Source organism: Bos indicus x Bos taurus, chromosome 3 (genome assembly GCF_003369695.1).
Source record: "Bos indicus x Bos taurus breed Angus x Brahman F1 hybrid chromosome 3, Bos_hybrid_MaternalHap_v2.0, whole genome shotgun sequence".
Classification (NCBI taxonomy): domain Eukaryota; kingdom Metazoa; phylum Chordata; class Mammalia; order Artiodactyla; family Bovidae; genus Bos; species Bos indicus x Bos taurus.
Genome location: NC_040078.1, coordinates 16,750,476 through 16,767,904, shown reverse-complemented (window position 1 = coordinate 16,767,904; position 17,429 = coordinate 16,750,476). Strand labels below are relative to the sequence as shown.

Here is a 17,429-nt window from a genome sequence, read left to right as displayed (position 1 = left end):
CCGCTCTCCTGCCAGAAGGCCAGGCCACTGGCAAAGTACAGCTTGATCCTCAGAAAGGACCAGGTCTCCCACCTTTTAGGCCTGGTGCCCTCCTCAACCCAAATTCACGGGAGAGTGTGAGTCCCCCCAGTCACTTCCGCTGCCGACCACTGCACCTCCACATGAACCCTGCCACCCAATGACTCTGCTGTTCACCCGCACTCACCCCAACTCCTTCTTACCCATGGACCCTTGGGATGGGAGGTAGACCAATCAAGACAACATCTTTCATTTTTTTCCATTTTTTTTATTAATCAAATGATACAAAACAACCATCATCCTGTAAATGCCCAAGCGCCCAGCTGGTCCTCTCACTCCCAAGTCCCCGTCCTCAGCCTCTCCCCGAGCCTGCTCTTTCTCCCTTCCCCTTTCCTAAGCCAGGGAGACAGGGTCCTGAGAGGAGGCTGAAGCAGAGCTAGGGACAGGGAGGGAGAGCACTGGACAGTTTGGGTTGGGGAAGAGATTAGGAGGGGTAGTTTCATAGAGACCCTTCTTAGTACCAAATGTCCATCCCTATTGCCACACCCTCCAAATCATTTCCCACAGCTCAGCTCCTCTCTGCCCTTCCCCACTACTAAATGATGTGGCCCGTACACCACCCTCAACCCTCCAGCAGCCTTCCACATATGTCCCTGGCCCCAACGGCTCCCCGAGCCTCCCCTTGGTGGGGACCCCTGGACTCATAAGCTCCACAGGGATGAAGTGCACAGAGGCCCCAGAAGGGCCATTATGAACCTGAACCCTGCAGAGGCGAGCCAGATGGGGCTGGGGAATAGTGTGGGGGTGGTGGAGAGAGGTGTTTAAGGTCCCCTTTCCCCAGCATCCCACCCGACCCATCCAGAATTCCAGGGGAAGGTTTTCAGCTCCCCTGGACAGCATTCTCCAGCTTCACACTCTTGGCTGCTTCTCCAATCAGCTCCCAGAAGCTCCCGAACTCCAGTTTAGAGTCGTTACAGTTGCCCAAGTTGGCAATTTTCTCTTCCAGCCCACAGTTGCTCTGCAAGGAGGGAAGACACCACAGCTCAGACAGGCAGTACCTTTCAACCTTCCCACCACACCCTGCCCAGGGGCAGGAAGCAGGACCTGAGCCTGCCTGGCATTGACAGAGGAAGGGCTAGGGGTTGCCAGTGCCAGGGGCTGTGGCAGCGTGGGTGGGGTCTTGGAGCACTTGCTTGGGAAGTCAGGGTACTGCCTGGGGCGGGGTTCACTCTCTCAGTACCGGCATGAGGTGGGGCAGCTGCTGGGTGACCAGGTCCCGGAGCTCGGAGGGAGTCAGCGTCTCCTTCCCACCCTCCACCGAATACTGGTGGAAATTCTTGATCAGGGTCTCAATGGCCCTCTCCACATCACTGAGTTCCTGGGCATCCTAAGGACAAGAGACATCACCCATGTTAAGGAGGCCTCACCCACCCTATGACAGCCTGCTTCCCCAGGAGCCTGACAGAGCCAACAGAATAAGACAGCTGACAGGCCCATGGGCCCTCGCCCACCCCCAAAGCCCAGCATCCAGCACCCTTTGCCCCCACTGTCCTCTGCCCTCAGCCATGGGTTGGACAAGGCTTCCTCCCCGCCTCCCCCAGCCTCCAGGCAGGGCAGGTCCTAGCATGAGGCCCAAGCATCCTCATCAGGGGGGCCCATCTTCATCACCCTGTGTGGGCACCAGAGAGGAGGTTCAGGTCTCACAGGCAGGGTCTGGAGTGCAGAGCAAGGCCAAGGTGAGGGGACAGAAGTCAGTGGGGGACACAGACCCTCAGGGTGAAGGAGAGGAGCGGGAACAGGAAGGTCAGGAATGAATGGGCCCACCTCAGCGTTGGCTGACCGACACTGTCCCATGATGCTCGACGCGCTCGGCCCTGTGGTGAGAGTTTTGTCATCCTACAGCAGGCCCCAGAGGAGCTGATGGCTCATGATCTGCTCAGAGGAGAGGGGCAGCTGAGCTAAGGGGAGAACTCAGCATTTCTTGCTCAACTATCCCCTTTGGCTGCACCCCAGATATTCTGTGCCTCACCCAGGGGGTCAGAGCCAACACCACATAAGCCCTTCCCTGCCCAGGCTCCAGGAGCTAAGGTCACAGCCCCAGGCCTACTATCTAGAGGCCTCTCCTCAGCCCCCCACTGTTCTGTACACACACACACACACACACACACACACACACACACGCACACACACACACCCCAGCCTCCAGGGCCTGGTCCCCCAGACCTTCCCCAGCCAGACTAAGCTAGGATAGGCTAAGCATGCCCTCTGAACCTGGTTCAGTCCATTTGGGTGAAAAGCCCTGGGTCTCCTTACCCGCTGGCAGCCTCTGAGACAGGACTGAAGAAGCTAGCTCACCTGAGCTCAGCTCTTATACCTGGGCGGAGGGAGGGGAGGCAGGGGGCTGGGCCTCCCAGCTCTGGCTGGGCCACCCAGCTCTAGCTGCCGCCTGGACTGTGAGCCTGCAGTAGGGGCTCCACCTCCTAGGGCCCCACCTCCATTGGCTGCAGTTCCGGGAGCCCGCCCCGTCCTGGCCGAGAGGAGGGAATCGTGGAGAAGCTGGGTCTGGGATCCCCCTGGCCCCAGACCAGCAGGCAGAGTCCAGGGAAGAAAGGGGAGGAGAGGCTGCTGAGGGAGAGAGGGAAGACTTGGAAACACAGTGGCGCGAAGCCTGGGAGGAAAGGCCTGGAGGAAAAGTAAGACAGAGAAGCAGAGGGGCTCTGAGAGGCCCTGAGTCAACCACCAGGAAAGGAGAAGAGGCTGGTCAGGGCGGGTTTTGTGGCCTAGGGGAATGAAGGACACGTGGCTTGAAAGATGTCCCCAGGGACCTCTCTGTCCTTTAAAGTGTCACACACACACTCCTTTCCCCTCAAGGCCAATTTAGATAGCGACACTCAAGCCTGCTGAGGTCCCAGACCCCAGCCTTCCCCAGTCCTGAGGGAAGAGACTTGGGTCAGGAGAAAGGAGCCAGAGAAGGGCAGCCTGGAGGAGGGAGCCGACTGAGGGTTGTCCGGGACTTCCTTTCAGTTCCCAGAGCAGCTAGCACGCAGGCTATCTGTCAGCTAACAACCTCTCCAAACTGGTTGGGCTAGCTGCTCCTCCCTCCCTCAGAATTCCATATCTTCCCTGAACAGAGGCTGCATTGCAACCCCCTTCCCCCAAACACACAATCCAGCACCCACAACGACATCCAGGGAGCCTGGACCGGAGTTTGAGGTGGGGGGACTCAGCCCAACCCCAGGGGCCCTCCTCAGCCCATGGGGAGGAAGAAGGCAGGGGAGTCAGTGTGATCAGGCGAAGCTCAGAGCCAGAGTCTCTAGGCTCCTTTCCTAAATTCTGAGGTCCAGGCATATCTCACAGTGTCCCTCCCTCGTCTCTCTCCTTCCAGGGTTCCTCTGTACTTTTGCCCTCAATTGGGCTTCCCTGGTAGCTCAGGTGGTAAAGAATCTGCCTACAGTGCAGGAGCTGCTGCTATTGCTAAGTCGCTTCAGTCGTGTCCGACTCTGTGCGACCCCAGAGACGGCAGCCCACCAGGCTCCCCCGTCCCTGGGATTCTCCAGGCAAGAACACTGGAGTGGGTCGCCATTGCCTTCTCCAATGCATGAAAGCGAAAAGTGAAAGTGAAGTTGCTCAGTCGTGTCCGACCCTTAGCCACTCCATGGACTGCAGCCTACCAGGCTCCTCCATCCATGGGATTTTCCAGGCAAGAGTACTGGAGTGGGTTGCCATTGCCTTCTCCAATGCATGAAAGTGAAAAGTGAAAGGGAAGTCTCTCAATTGTGTCCGACTTAGCGACCCCATGGACTGCAGCCTACCAGGCTCCTCCGTCCATGGGATTTGTCAGGCAAGAGTACTGGAGTGGGGTGCCATTGCCTTCTTGGAGTGGGGTGCCATTGCCTTCTCCGACAATGCAGGAGACCCCGGTTCAATTCCTGGGTTAGGAAGATCCCCTGGAGAAGGGATAGGCTACCCACTCCAATGTTCTTGGGCTTCCTTGGTGGCTCAGACAGTAAAGACTCTGACTGCAATGCGGGAGACCTGGGTTCGATTCCTGGGTTGGGAGGATCCCCGGAAGAGGGCATGGCAACCCACTCCGGTATTCTTGCCTGGAGAATCTCATGGACAGAGGAGCCTTGGCGGGTACTGTCCATGGGGTCCCAAAGCGTTGGACATGACTGAGTGACTAAGCACACAGGGGTGTCTGTGTCTCAATGAGAGGACCCTTCTGGAAGTGTCTTATTCTTTTTTTTTTTGGCTGCACTCCGAGGTATGTGGGACCTTAGTTCCACAACCAGGGGTTGAACCCACATCCCCTGCATTGGAAGGTGGATTCTTAACCACTGGACCACCAGGGAAGTCCCCAAAGTGTCTTATTCTGAGAATTCTTCTGAAAGGGTCTCAATCTGGGGACCCCTCTGAGGGTATTTCAATCGCAGTGTTTCTCCAAGAGTGCCTCAGCCCGAGGTCTCTAATATCTCAGTCTGGGCGTCCCTCTTAGGGTATCTGTCTTGGGGGAGCCACTCTGGAATGTCTCAAGTAGACCCTCAGAGCTCCAGCCTGGGGTTCCCTCTGAGGTTTCTCTGTCCAGGGGTACTTACAGGGCAAATCTCAATCTAGGACCCTTTTATGATGTGTGATGAGGAGACTGTCTTAGACTAAACGTTCCTCTGGACTCAGCGGCCTCAAATGATAGCCTCCTGACAGTAAGGCGGTGCCAGGCCCTGGAAGGCAGCACCTGCTGAGTTGCCCCACCCCTGCTCCCTCTGGTGGCAGATAGTGTAAACCGCATGCCTCTCCAGCCAAGAAGGACGAGAACCCGGTCCAGTGTACCCATTGAGAGACGATCCCAATTCATCACAGAGGCTCTGGAATTTCAACCCAGTTTCATCTATTCTTTTTTTTTTTTTTTTTGGCTGCACCGGGTCTTAGTCGTGGTACGAGGGATCTTCGACCTTCACTGTGCAGGATCTTTAGTTACAGCATATGGGATCTAGTTCCCCAACCAGAGATGAAACCCAGTTTCTCCACATTGGGAACGTGGAGTCTTGGCCACTCCACCGGGGAAGTTCCAGTTCCACCTATTCTTGTCTTTGTGACTTAACCTCTCCAAAATCTGTTTCCTCTTCTTTGATACAGGACTTAAAAATAGTACTTCCCTCAACAGCCTGTGAGAATTAACTAATGCAAGAAAATGCTCAGCACCATTCCTGGCACAGACCAAGCCCTCAACACATGTTCACTGCTATCATTACCATCCAAGGACACAAACCCCAGGAATAAGAAAGTAAAAGCCAAGACCAAGCCCCAGAGCAGCTGGCGGGATATAAGTCCCCTCACATGTCCCAGAGATCTCAGTCTACCTTTCATATATTCACTCATCAACCGTGTATTACTGAGCACCTACCCGTTCGAGACCTGATGCTGCAGAATATTTGAAGACGAATTATGTTGGTGCTCATAATTTTTGGACTTGCCCTCAGGTGGGGGCAGAGCTTTCCCACCCCCCTGGTCTCAAGAGAAGAAATCAGGATGGGTCTGGAATAAGCAACATCCATGTTTCAAGGAGAAAGCTTTATTTGCGGGGAGTGGGGTTCAACCCAGCCATGCCATGCCCGCCCCCATCCCAGCCAGCTGGCATCACTTCTTCCGGATCTCCAGGGCCTTCTCTTTCCTAATCTCCTTTGCCAGCTCCCCAATCAGCCTCCAGTACTCGCTGAACTTGAGCTCTGAGTCCTGATTCACATCCAAGCTCTTCATCTTCTCATCTAAGGAGCCCACATCCTGGGGAGACACCACAGCAAACAGTAGAGTTAGAAATGACTGTTTGGACACAGGGAGACAGGGAAGAATTGCCAGTCACTATTCCCTTCCCTCAAAGAGCACTAGAGCTACCCTCACACCTTCTGGATGAAGCTGCAGCCTCAACATGGCACTGCCCTGGTGCCCAACTCCAGGGGGAAGCAAAGGGTGGAAGTGGGGAACCTGGTTATAGTGTGTGCTGTGGTCTAAATACACCCACCATGGGGGATTGTGAACCATAAACGTGATGTCACTGAACGCAGAGAGGGGAAGAGATGCACAAATGGGCCTTCAACTGCAGGTACCAGGAGGTTTCAGCACATCACTGCACCAGCCCTGGGATAAGCCCAAGGACACTTGGGGAGCCCTTGTAGGCATGGACTCCCTCTGACCACCCTCAGAGTCTTCTCAGGCCACCCTCCTCCCTCACAGAAAGTTGGAGGCATTCACAGCACTTTGCTGCCTGCTTGTGTAACCCTAATGCCTTATTCTTCCAGCCGGGTCACTAGCCTGGTAGATCAGGGGAATGGCAAGGACACAAGGTATCTGGTTTTCTAGGGGGTCCTTGGCAAAGTCTCTCCCAGCAGACCTGTGAAATCTAAGGATATTCTAAGTTGGACCACCGTGATCAAAGGGTTTGTTGCCAGATGGATAACCACAACAGAAAAGTTGACTGTTGAACAACAGATCCATGTCAAACCAGACAAGGATGCCTCAGGCACAGCGCATGCCCAACATTTGAATCAACGTTTGGATGAAGGCTAAGGCGGCTTTCCAGATCTATAGATGGCACGAAACTAATTCATAGAAGAGCTCAACAGACTTTTTTAAAGGACACAGTCACACTTAACTGTAAAATACTATAAGCATTGCCAGGGGAAAGCAATTGCAAGTGTTACATGGGGAGGGAGAGGGGAAACATACAATTAGTCAAGAGAAAGAAATAAAAAGTAAAATTGTTAAGAAAGAGGATGTAAATTCACCCCTTGTAATATTAGCAATTAGATAACTGTATACCTAGGAAAAACCAAAAAGAGCAATAAAAGCTAACATTTCAGCAAGTGTAAGCATTTAATAGTTCTGACTGTTCCAAGCATTATGCTGAACATATTACATGCTTTACATCATTCAGTCTTCATAATCTGCTAGAATGAAAGGCTTCAGGAACATAGGGCCCTTGTCCATCTTGTCCACCACCGTGTTACCAATGCCTGGGAAAGTGTTTGGCACAGAGTGGAGGCTTGGTCACTACTATAACCCAAAGCCTAGGTCAATGTCAGAACAGAACATAGTAGGCACTCAATAAATACTGACTGAATAAATGTAAGACCAATCCAACAAGAACGGTACGAGTCCAGTTCACAGGTGAGAAATCAAGGCTCAGAAAGATTAAAGTACTCACCACAGATGACAAACTAGACCCTGTATTTGAACCTAGGTTGTCTAACTTGGAGCTTATGCTCTTAGCTACAATTCTGTATTTCTTTCCCCCAAAAAAAACTATTAGAAATGATAAAGTATCTGGTGATAATATTAATACTTAAAAACAAATACCATTTTGGAAATATAATATGAAAGATTCCACTGAGAATAGTAAAAATATAAAATAAAGCACTCAGGAAAAATGTAGAACTATATTTTAAGCTTTTGTGAAGAAAACTGAACTGAAGGATATGGAAGAAAACATGGATAAGACTGAGGGCAGGAGGAGAAGCGGGCAACAGAGGATGAGATGGTTGGATGGCATCACTGAGTCAATGAACATGAGTTTGAGCAAGCTCCAGGAGACAGTGAAGGGCAGGGAGGCCTGGCATGCTGCAGTCTGTAGAGTCACAAAGATTCAGACAAGACTGAGAGACCAACCAACACCACCTAAGAGTGAGACACCACTCTAAGTGCTGAAAATAAAGCAGTGAGCAGATTCCTCCCCTTTATGAAAATCAGAATGTTTCCTCCAATGGAAAGGAAGGAAATTACATGTTACTTCTTGGTAACATAAAATTATATAATGGAAGAACTTCCCCGGTGGTCCAACAGCTAAGACTCCACACTCGCGATGCAGGAGGCCTGGATTCAATCCCTGGTCAGAGAACGAGATCCCACATGCTGCAACTCAGACTTGGCGCCGTCAAATAAGTAAATAAATATCTTAAAAATAAATTAAATTAAATTATGTAATGGAGGCTGTTGTGAAGAAACTGTCCTGAAAGAAAACAGCTCTAGGGTAAAGGGGACAGAGGGCTACCCAGGTGACACAGTGGTAAAGAGTCCACCTGCCAATGCAGGAGACGCAAGAGGTGAAGGTTGGATCTCTGGGTTGGGAAGATCCCCTGGAGCAGGAAATGGCAACCTGCTCCAGTATTCTTGCCTGGGAAATCCCATGGACAGAGGAGCCTGGTGGGCTACAGTCCATGGGGTCGCAAAGAGTCAGACACGACTGAGCGACTAAGCACATATCAGTCCTGATGTCTTAGGCTTCCCTGGTATCTCAGCAGTAAAGAATCCACCTGCAATGCAGAAGATGTGGAGATGAGAGTTCAATCCCTGGGTTGAGAAGACTCCCCTGGAGAAGGAAATGGCAACCCACTCCAGTGTTCTTGCCTAGAAAATCCCATGGACAAAGGAACCTGGCAGGATACAGTCCATGAGGTCACAAAAGAGTCAACACGACTGAGCAACTCAACAATAACAAAGGTACAGGGCACAGGAGGTGATTTCTGTGCTCGGTGGTGAAGGAGGGCCACGCTGAGGACGTGCCATCTGAGTCAAATGAGGAGTAAGTCTAGCAGACCCCTGGGGGATGTGCATTCTGAACCAGGAGAGGAAAAGCAGGGACGGCAAGTATAAATAACTCTCCCTGCTTTTGAGGAGTTTTACTACAAAGGGGAGCAGAGGTGTAAGGCATAGCTGGAGGGAATTACAGGGTCAAGGGCGGTAGAGAGGGAAGTTTTAAGATTTTTTTTATGTGGGCCATTTTAAAAGGCTTTATTAAATTTGTTACAGTATTGCTTCTGCTTTACGTTTTGACTTTTTGGCCACAAGGTATATGGGATCTTAGCTCCCTGACAAGGGATCGAACCCGTGTCCCCTGCATTGAAAGGGGAAGTCTTAACCACTGGACCACCAGGGAAGTCCGTACAGAGGGAAGTTTTGATGATGCAAGAGAAGAGAGGAAGAATTGGGAGAGTTATGTCTTTCAGAAGGTGAGAAGGAATGGGATTTAGCGCCACCAGCAGAGGGACCAGCCTTAAAAGCAGAGAGAGATCATTCCCGTAACATGAAGGCAGGCAGGAAATGCGCTGATCAGTTAGTAAATTTGGGGGAGGAAGCACATAGAAGTTTCCTGATGGCTTTTATTTTCTCAGTGAGAAAAATTCTCAGTGACAAGGAGATTATGAGAAGAGGTCCTGGAGTTGAGGAGAAAGGAAAAGTTGTGAAATAATCATCTGAAAGGGCTGGTAAATGAATCAAGTAGGGGAATGGAGAATGACCAGGCATTGCCAACAGTCATAGATTTAAAGTAAGACAAGTCAACGTGGAAGTATATTTTTCTCCAGCCAAATTCAGCCGCAGAATGGTGGGTTTCACCAGCAAGCTAATGGCGTTGAAATGTCGGATTTAACCCGGGTTGAGATTTTGCCAAATAACTAAGACAGAAACAAAGAGAATCAAGGGGAGTTGAGCAAGTGATTATAGTGGTGAGCCTTAGAACCCAGCAGAGTAAGAAGGGAAGTGAGGTCTTGAGGGATGGTGATGGAAGATGGAAAAGTGTTAATTAAGGTCAAGAGACTGAAGGTTCCAGTGGAGTCAGAATGGTGGAGTGAAGGGATGGAGTGGATGGAATGGCAGGAGGTGGTCGATGAAGACAGGCCTGAAACTGAGATTGTGGAGACGATGCACTGGTAATGACAAGATGTAAAGATCTTGAACAGGGCAGTGGGGCAGAGAGGCAAGAATGCTGAGATGCAGGAAGACAGAATCTTTGAAAGTAAGGAATTGAAGAAATCGAAAGGCCCAGGTGTGGAATGAGTTGTCTGTGTGGATTCTGACAGTGGCAATGACGAGAAGAAAAACAGTAAGCCAGAAGCTGAAGAGCTATAAGGTGTACAATTAGAATGGCAGGCGTATATATGAGCTTCCAAGGAGCTCAGTGTCTCACGATGAAGATGGAATTTCCTGGCAGTGCAGTGGTTAGGGCTCTGTGCTCTCACTGCCAAGGGCCTGGGTTTGACCCCTGGTCAGGGGAACTAAAAAAAAATCCCACAAGATGCCACAGGTGCAGCCAAAAAAAAGAAGAGATGGGGAGAGCAGGGACAGGAGAGGGAGAGTGGGGGAGGAGAAGGAGAGGAAACTATCATTTGGAAGTTGCAATGAAAAGCAAAGAGGTCACTACCTGAATTTCCAGGCCCAGAAGGAATTAGATTTGGAAGAAAAACCAGTCATTATTTGACAGGGCTACAGGGAATGCTGTATTTTCAGGGGAGAGCCTGACGTTTCCTGTGAGAAGAGGAAGGGAGAAGTTTAAGGATGTAGGAGATATTCTAGATGGTAGACTATGCATTTCAGAGACTAGTTTGTAGGGATTTTTTTTTTTTAATCCATATTCACACACTTTCGTGTGCCTGTGAATTTTCAGAAAGGATGTAAATGAAACTGAACAGCCTGGGATGATGTGCCAACCCAAAGAAGATGAAACGTAAATCCCTACCCCATCCTGTAAGTAGGAGAGAAAGAATGATGGTGTCGGTTGCATTACCGAGGGGATTCCCAGAGAGCGCGGGGAATAACCACAAACCACTTACAGGAACCTCCTGCTTTGAGATTCTGCGACTCTGTGAGTTCGGCTGTGTTTTTATTTTTAACAAACCCTTTCCCATAGCTGAGCCTCAGTTTCTATACATGTGAAGTGAGGACTTTGGACCATATTTTCTCTTGGCCTCCTTTCAGCTCTGATGGCCTATGAATCTTCCGGAAACCAGCTCTGGGTCCAGTCCTGTGCTGGGAAAATGAAACCAGAGAGACCCAACAAGAACCCAACAGCATCGCCTGGCAGGAGCACAAAGCCCTTTGCAGCAACACACATGCACTCATAGTATTACCTAGTCACACACACACCAGGCAAGAACAGCCAGAACCATTTACACATGCAGTTGCCACACACTTCTTCTCAGTCCACCTGTGGTCACCTATGCTCAGCAATATCTCCTCACGGACCCAGTGTCCTTCAGTCCCTGGCTCCCAAAACCGCATGCCCAGAGACCCCCACCCACCTTGAGCAGGTGAGGCAACTGCTGAGTGACCAGTTCCTTAAACTCATTGACGCTGAGGCTGCCTTTTCTGCCTTCCCGCCCTGCAAAGGTGAAGAAGGTGGTGACCACTGTCTCAATGGCCGCCTCCAGCTCAGTGAGTGGCTCGGCTGCCATCAGGACCCTGCAGCTGGGGCTGATGTCCTCACGGGGCTGGCCTGCTGGAGGGGGAAGGAGAGGAAGGGAGAGTCAGGACAGGCCAGAGGCCCCTGCCCTGGCGCTGCCACCTCAAGTCTCTGCCTGAGGAAGCCTCACAGGGAAGAAGAAAAGGGACAAGGATGAGGGGATGGAGCTTGGGGCAAGGGACTAGGCAACGGTACCTCAGCGTAAGGAGGCAGGAATGTTCACTTCCAGGAACCCCTTCCTCTCTAGGTCTCACAGTCTGGGGATCCTTTTGCTGTATCCGTGTCTCAGGGACCCCTGTGCGTTGGTCCCTCAGTCTGGAGACCCCTCCATCTGGGAGGAGGCTTTCAGACTGGGGTCTTTCTTTGGACTCCTCTCAGTCTCGTGTGGCCCCTCTCGTGGGGTTTAGTCCCAAGGACCCTTTCTTGGAGTTTCACCAGCCTCAAAGGGTCACGGGGTTGTTTGTCTCCAAAGCTTGTTTGTGCAAGGACCTGGGTCTCCACCCGCCTGCACTGCACCCGCCCCCACACACACACACTGGCCGCTCTTCCCAGCAGAGAAGCCAGGGTCTGGCAGATGCCCAGCTGTGGTCAGGGCTGGCTCGGTCTGGACAGAACCCGCCTCTCTGTCGCCCCACGCACATCTCCCCTTGGGGGCAGCTGGGCAGAGTGTGGAGCTCAAGACCCCACAGCCCTCCCTACCCTCGTCTCCCAGAAACAGCGGTCTGGGCTGGGTACTGGCACTCACAGCCGGAGGCAGTGGTGGAGGGGGAACTCGGGGGGTGACGGCTTCCCATGCCCACTCATCCTCCCTTTTCCAGCCCACCCCCTCCCCTCTGTGAGGACTGCTGCTGCATTTCCCAAAGCCATTTCCTGAATCCCAGTCTAAGCCAGGTCCAGGGGAGGGACTTGGGAGCCCAGGGCGGAAAAAAATGCTCCCCAGGCTCCCTCCGGGGTTAAAGGGAAAGACTCACCGGGGCAAGGAGATGGGGTGCAGCAAGCAGGAGCCCCAGGACTGTGGTTTATAAACCTCCAGGAAGGAGGAGAGAGCCCCTCCCAAGCCCGGAGGTGTCAAATTTCCATCGTAGATTGTGGAGAGGAGACCTGCCCAATCACACATACGGCGTCCCACCCCTGCTCCAGCAATCAGGCCAGGAACCCTGGTCCCCACAACCCAGCCCACCTGTCTCCACTTGGTGAGGGAGGGGACTCCCTGGAGCTGCCTGGCCAGATCCCACTCATCAGGCATCCTGGGATCCCATCACTCCCAATACAGGGAGCCTGCTGGCCCACCATACCCACTTCTCTAATGAGGTGTATGTATATTTCCATTGCAGAGAAGGCAATGGCACCCCACTCCAGTACTCTTGCCTGGAAAATCCCATGGATGGAGGAGCCTGGTGGGCTGCAGTCTATGGGGTCTCTGGGAGTCGGACACGACTGAGTGACTTCACTTTCACTTCTCACTTTCCTGCATTGGAGAAGGAAATGGCAACCCACTCCAGTATTCTTGCCTGGAGAATCCCAGGGACGGGGGAGCCTGGTGGGCTGCCATCTATGTGGTCGCATAGAGTCAGACACGACTGAAGCGACTTAGCAGCAGCAGCAGCCTATTGCCATTGGGAGAAGGCACTGCAGATTGGAAAAACAACTGGGGGAGCTCAGCACTGAGAGGTCCCATCTAAGAAACACCACAGAGGGCCCCTCAAAATGAGACCCCACTAAGGATCCTGCAGCCCAAGACCTCCACAGAGGATCCATTCTGAGACCCGACAAACAGAGCGGGACCCAGGCTGAGTGCCCCGCACAGAGGAGACCCTGGATTGAAATCCTTCAGTGGGGTTGTCAGGCTGAAACCCCTCAGGGAGACTCCCAAGACTAAATTATTCACCGAGGAGTCCCCTCCAAGATGAGCCCCCTCAGTCAGGTGCACACACCTCCTCTCTGCCCGGCTGCACACCCATTATTACTGGGAGGGGAGGGTGGAGCATGGGAGGAAGAGTCCAGAAGGCCTCTCAGTGTTCCTTCTTCCCAGGACCTTTCCCACCTCCCTTCCTCCTGGGCCCTGCCATTTGGGCCCCTGCGTGGGGGTGGCATCCAAGGCTGGAGAAGAGGACACAGGGCAGCCTGTTTCAGCCCAGGAGACAGAGGGCGCCTCTGTCCACTCCTGGCCCCTCGCCCCACTGGGTGTCTGTCTGTGAAGGGGTGGAGCCGGTGCGGAGGGGGCGTCGCAGGGGAAGGACAGCTGAAGACAGGTCTTCCTGCACAGCTCCAGGAGCCACATTTGCAGCCTCGTCTGCCTGTCCAGAACCTGCTCCCAGGCTGACAGTGAGTATCCTGCCCCATCTGCCCTGCTCCCTGCCCTGGCCAGCCTGGGGAAGAGGGGGCTTCAGCAGGGTTCCAGGAGACTGAGGCGGATGGCACTGCAGTGCCCTGAGGGTCTGAGAGGAGTTTGGGATTTGGGGGAGACATTGTTTGGAAGGTGCTGGGGGGAGGCAACTGAAGGTCAGAGGGAAATCTGGGAGCTTGGCGGGTGAGGAAGCCAGTGGGAATCCCAGCCACTGAGCTTCCAGGAGACCCGGCCCTCCTACCACACAGCCCTCAAGAGCCCCCACAAAGCTCCCTCCCTCTCCCAGGTGCTGGAGAGGAGAACCAGCTCTTGCCTTGCTTCCAGTGGCATAAGAATAAGAAAGCAGATGGAACTGCTCCTTCTGCACACCCACCCACCAGCAGCCTTTGTGTATCTGCCACCCCACCCAGCCTTGCCCAGGTTCCCTCCGAGAGCATGGACCATGTGATACCAGGAAGAGGGGGCACTAGGGAACTCTACCCACTCCCACCCTCCCTTCATATGACCTCCCTTTCTCCTCCTCCTCTTTCTTGTCCCATACCTCGGCTCCTCTTTCCTCTCGTTCTTTCCCTTTGTTTTTCTGTCTACCCCCTCCCTGCCAAAGTCCTTTCAAAATGGCCCCTACGCAAAATCCCAGGCTGCTCGAGGTCTCCAGGCACCCTCTAGGTGCCCTTCCTGGATGGGGCTGGTAACTGAGCCATGAGCACCCCTCCCTCTTCCTCCTTATCCCCTCTATCAGCCCCAGCTTGGGTTCCATCTCCCCCAGGTCTCTGTGACAGCCGCTTCTCATGTCCGGAGTTCAGGTGACACACACAAGGGCTCCATTGAAGAGCTAGGATGTCATCTGATCAGAGCCCATTGTCTGACCCCTCAGGCCTGGGGAAGGATGGGGATACCTGATCTGAGATACCTGAGCTGCCCCCGGAGGCTGTGGAGGGGCCAACTGTCCCAAGGCCAAGGGAAAGAGGCCTTGGTAGTCCCCTCTCTTCAACAGACCCCTCCATTTTCCCCTCCTCTCTCCCAGCCCCTTGGATTTAGAAGATCTCATGCATTCAGCCTTTATCTCCCCAAACACATCCCAGCCCCATCCTCCCTGCTGCCACTGTCCTAATATCACCCAAGTTGGCCTGGGGACAGGAGCGGCCAACAGCAGAGACAAGATCCCGCAGGTATCTTCTCCCCTTCCTTGGGAGCCCTGGCTCCAGGGAAAAGGCTCAGACATTCCTCTTTCCCTTCCCACTACTACCCAGTAGAAGGGCTGATTCTGCAGAGAAGTAAGAGGAACCAAACTAGAGGTAATGGAGGGAAGCCAAAGTGACATGTTCAGGCTCCCTCCCCATGAATCTTGGACCATCCACTCGGACTGCCACCCTTTCCACCAAGCTGACCAAGGGCTCCAGGCTGACTCCTTGTTTATGGTGGGCCACAGAGTCAAGGTTATAGAAGGGAGCCCAGCCCACCATCCCCAATAGCAGAGCTTGGCTGTGCTAGGCAGGCAATCCAAGGGTAAAAATAGAGCCAGAGGAAGCCAAACTGGGTCCTGTGACCACCCCCGCCTGCCTGCCCCACCCACCTCAGTGTCTGTCCAGGCAGCCAGGAGCCAAGCAGAGTCCACTCTAGGCCTCTAAAGTGAGCCCAGCTCCAGCTGCTCCACCTCCATGCCCAAAGCCCTGACTCTTTCTGGCTAGCGTATGGATTGAAGGGCTCAGAGAATGAGTCTAGAAGTTCTGTTTGTGTAAAATCTCAGGAAAGATGAATTGTGGTGGGGATCCGATCTCATGGCTCTTTGAGCTGTGGGACCCTACCCCAACCCCAGGTACCCTAAGCATGGTCCAAGCTCACTTCCATGATGGGACGTGGGTAGGTAAGCTTCGAGATGGGCTCTGAGCTGGAGACGGCGATGGAGACTCTCATCAATGTGTTCCACGCCCACTCGGGCAAAGAGGGAGACAAGTACAAGCTGAGCAAGAAGGAGCTGAAAGAGCTGCTGCAGACGGAGCTCTCCGGCTTCCTGGATGTGAGCACAGGGTGGGGGTACAGGGTGGAGTTGGGGAGGGATGGGGGAACAAAGTATGCTCCTCTCTGCCATCTCCCCACCCCAGCTCAGCCCAACCATCCGTCTCCTACCCCTCCCCCTGCCCCCCACTCCTCTGGGTTCAAGTCAAAATGCCCTGATTTACTGATCACCTGTTAAGGGCTAGGCGATGTGTAGACGCATCAATAACAAAACACACAGCCTAGAAGGAAAAGACTGACACTTGAAAGCAAACCTTGATCACCAGGAAGCACCCAGGGCCTTAACAGAGGTGTCAGAAAGGATTATGGGAGAATATTAACCTAACTGCAGTGGGAGAACCTCTCCAAAGAGGTGGCACTCAAGCCCCTGGAAGATTATTAGAGTAAGTAAACACATTTTAGGAGGAGGTACAGTATCTGAAGTGTTCCCAGGTGGCTCAGTCTCAGAATCCGCTCCAATGCAGGAGCCACAGGAGACACCCCTGGGTCAGGAAGATCCCCTGGAGGAGGGCACAGCAACCCACTCTAGTATTCTTGCCTGGAGAATCCCATGGACAGAGCAGCCTGACAGGCTACAGTCCAGAGGGTCACAAAAAGTTGGACACGACTGAAGCAACCTCACACGCACAATATCTGAACAAGAGGATGGGAGAAAGAAGATGGAATATGTTCAGTAGTTTTGATTGAACTGAAGGATGCAGAAAAGAAACCAGTAGAAAGTGTATCAGCTTTTAGATTTTATGAGACCTGGGTTCAAATTCTGATGCTATTACTTTCTAGCTGTGTGAGTTTGGGCATGTTCTTTAACCACTAACTGTCAATTTGTTTCTTCTCTAGAATGGGAATAATGAAACCCACTTCATTCTAATTGTGCTAGAATTAAATGAGAATGCTTGTAAAGCTCCTAGTGCAGAACTTGTCACATTGTAGGCACTCAACATATGGTAATTGTTTTTATTATTCTGCCTTGTTAGGGAGCTAATTCTGTAGGCAACCGGAAGCCACAAATGTTTTGTTGGTTTTGAGGAAGGAAACAAGAGTCCCATAATTATAAGTAGTTTTCCTCTTGCTCATCTCTGCCTTTTTCTCCCCAATCAATCACCCCTCCCCCCATGCCCCTGATTCAGTGCTATTCATCTCCCTGTATACCTGTCTCTCCATCTCCTCCCTCCACAGGCCCAGAAGGATGCAGACGCTGTGGACAAGGTGATGAAGGAGCTGGATGAGAATGGAGATGGAGAGGTGGACTTCCAGGAGTATGTGGTGCTGGTGGCTGCCCTCACGGTGGCGTGCAACAACTTCTTCTGGGAGAACAGTTGAGGAGACAGCCCCGCGGCAGCGCTCGTCCCCTCCACCCTGCCATGCCTGCTCCTTCACCCTGCTTCCCCTCACCTTACTTTTCCCTCCCCACCAACAAGGGCGCAAGAATAGTGGGCCAGGCCTGCAACTCCTCTTTCATTAAAGGCTTCTGTCTCACCAGCCGCCCGTTGCTGTCTGTCTCCTTTGGTAACAGCATAGAGTAGGTGGACAGTATAGAGTAGGTGGGGAAATGAAGGCTGCTCACTCACAACTTGCCTTATTTGAGGAGAGATCTTTTTGGAGACAGGTCAAGGGACCGTTGCATCTTCCTATTTAAGGAATGCTGAAGGCCCAGGAAGGCTGGGATTCAAGGTTCCAGCTAGAAGTGGAGGATGTATGAAGCTAATACCTGTACCAGCGTCTCAGCTATAAAGGCAGAATTTCCCTTCAACCTTCAAAGTATTTACTTAAGACCTACCATGTGCTAGACATCGTATGGGAGCTGGGGACACAGCAGTGAGC

General features: G+C 52.6%; 3 protein-coding genes across 7 annotated transcripts; 1 reads left to right on the top strand and 2 right to left on the bottom strand.

Annotated features, from left to right (window-relative positions):
• Positions 1 to 265: 265 nt before the first annotated feature.
• Positions 266 to 2,727, bottom strand: S100A14 (S100 calcium binding protein A14). Of its 2 annotated transcripts, none has more exons than XM_027532992.1 (4): positions 2,332 to 2,727; positions 1,843 to 1,950; positions 1,259 to 1,405; positions 266 to 1,036 (listed from the first exon to the last, which is right to left on the bottom strand). In XM_027532992.1, the coding sequence occupies exons 2-4, from the start codon at positions 1,870 to 1,872 to the stop codon at positions 899 to 901; spliced, it is 315 nt and encodes a 104-aa protein (XP_027388793.1). In that variant the 5' UTR covers positions 1,873 to 1,950; positions 2,332 to 2,727; the 3' UTR covers positions 266 to 898. The 2 variants fall into 2 exon arrangements, with proteins under 2 accessions (XP_027388793.1, XP_027388802.1); XM_027533001.1 differs by having other exon boundaries at positions 2,374 to 2,727.
• Positions 2,728 to 5,569: 2,842 nt separating this feature from the next.
• Positions 5,570 to 12,319, bottom strand: S100A13 (S100 calcium binding protein A13). Of its 2 annotated transcripts, none has more exons than XM_027532979.1 (3): positions 12,217 to 12,319; positions 11,085 to 11,278; positions 5,570 to 5,796 (listed from the first exon to the last, which is right to left on the bottom strand). In XM_027532979.1, the coding sequence occupies exons 2-3, from the start codon at positions 11,235 to 11,237 to the stop codon at positions 5,653 to 5,655; spliced, it is 297 nt and encodes a 98-aa protein (XP_027388780.1). In that variant the 5' UTR covers positions 11,238 to 11,278; positions 12,217 to 12,319; the 3' UTR covers positions 5,570 to 5,652. The 2 variants fall into 2 exon arrangements, with proteins under 2 accessions (XP_027388780.1, XP_027388771.1); XM_027532970.1 differs by lacking the exon at positions 12,217 to 12,319 and adding an exon at positions 11,441 to 11,789.
• Positions 12,320 to 12,734: 415 nt separating this feature from the next.
• Positions 12,735 to 17,089, top strand: S100A1 (S100 calcium binding protein A1). Of its 3 annotated transcripts, none has more exons than XM_027532966.1 (3): positions 12,735 to 13,570; positions 15,457 to 15,609; positions 16,785 to 17,089. In XM_027532966.1, exons 1-3 carry the CDS (start codon positions 13,232 to 13,234, stop codon positions 16,926 to 16,928), a joined length of 636 nt encoding a protein of 211 aa, XP_027388767.1. In that variant the 5' UTR covers positions 12,735 to 13,231; the 3' UTR covers positions 16,929 to 17,089. The 3 variants fall into 3 exon arrangements, with proteins under 3 accessions (XP_027388767.1, XP_027388768.1, XP_027388769.1); XM_027532967.1 differs by having other exon boundaries at positions 13,486 to 13,570; positions 15,446 to 15,609; XM_027532968.1 differs by having other exon boundaries at positions 13,505 to 13,570; positions 15,409 to 15,609.
• The last annotated feature ends 340 nt before the right edge of the window (positions 17,090 to 17,429 follow it).

What these genes read in the sequence shown, in the direction of transcription:
- S100A13 (XM_027532979.1), bottom strand. Translation starts at nt 11,237, where the DNA reads ATGGCAGCCGAGCCACTCACTGAGCTGGAGGCGGCCATTGAGACAGTG. An exon ending in AGTTGCCTCACCTGCTCAAG is followed by an intron (nt 5,797 to 11,084) that starts GTGGGTGGGGGT and finishes GTGTCTCCCCAG; the next exon opens with GATGTGGGCTCCTTAGATGA.
- S100A14 (XM_027532992.1), bottom strand. Translation starts at nt 1,872, where the DNA reads ATGGGACAGTGTCGGTCAGCCAACGCTGAG. An exon ending in GTCGGTCAGCCAACGCTGAG is followed by an intron (nt 1,406 to 1,842) that starts GTGGGCCCATTC and finishes TCTTGTCCTTAG; the next exon opens with GATGCCCAGGAACTCAGTGA. An exon ending in AGCTGCCCCACCTCATGCCG is followed by an intron (nt 1,037 to 1,258) that starts GTACTGAGAGAG and finishes CCCTCCTTGCAG; the next exon opens with AGCAACTGTGGGCTGGAAGA.
- S100A1 (XM_027532966.1), top strand. Translation starts at nt 13,232, where the DNA reads ATGGGAGGAAGAGTCCAGAAGGCCTCTCAGTGTTCCTTCTTCCCAGGA. An exon ending in AACCTGCTCCCAGGCTGACA is followed by an intron (nt 13,571 to 15,456) that starts GTGAGTATCCTG and finishes GGACGTGGGTAG; the next exon opens with GTAAGCTTCGAGATGGGCTC. An exon ending in AGCTCTCCGGCTTCCTGGAT is followed by an intron (nt 15,610 to 16,784) that starts GTGAGCACAGGG and finishes CTCCCTCCACAG; the next exon opens with GCCCAGAAGGATGCAGACGC.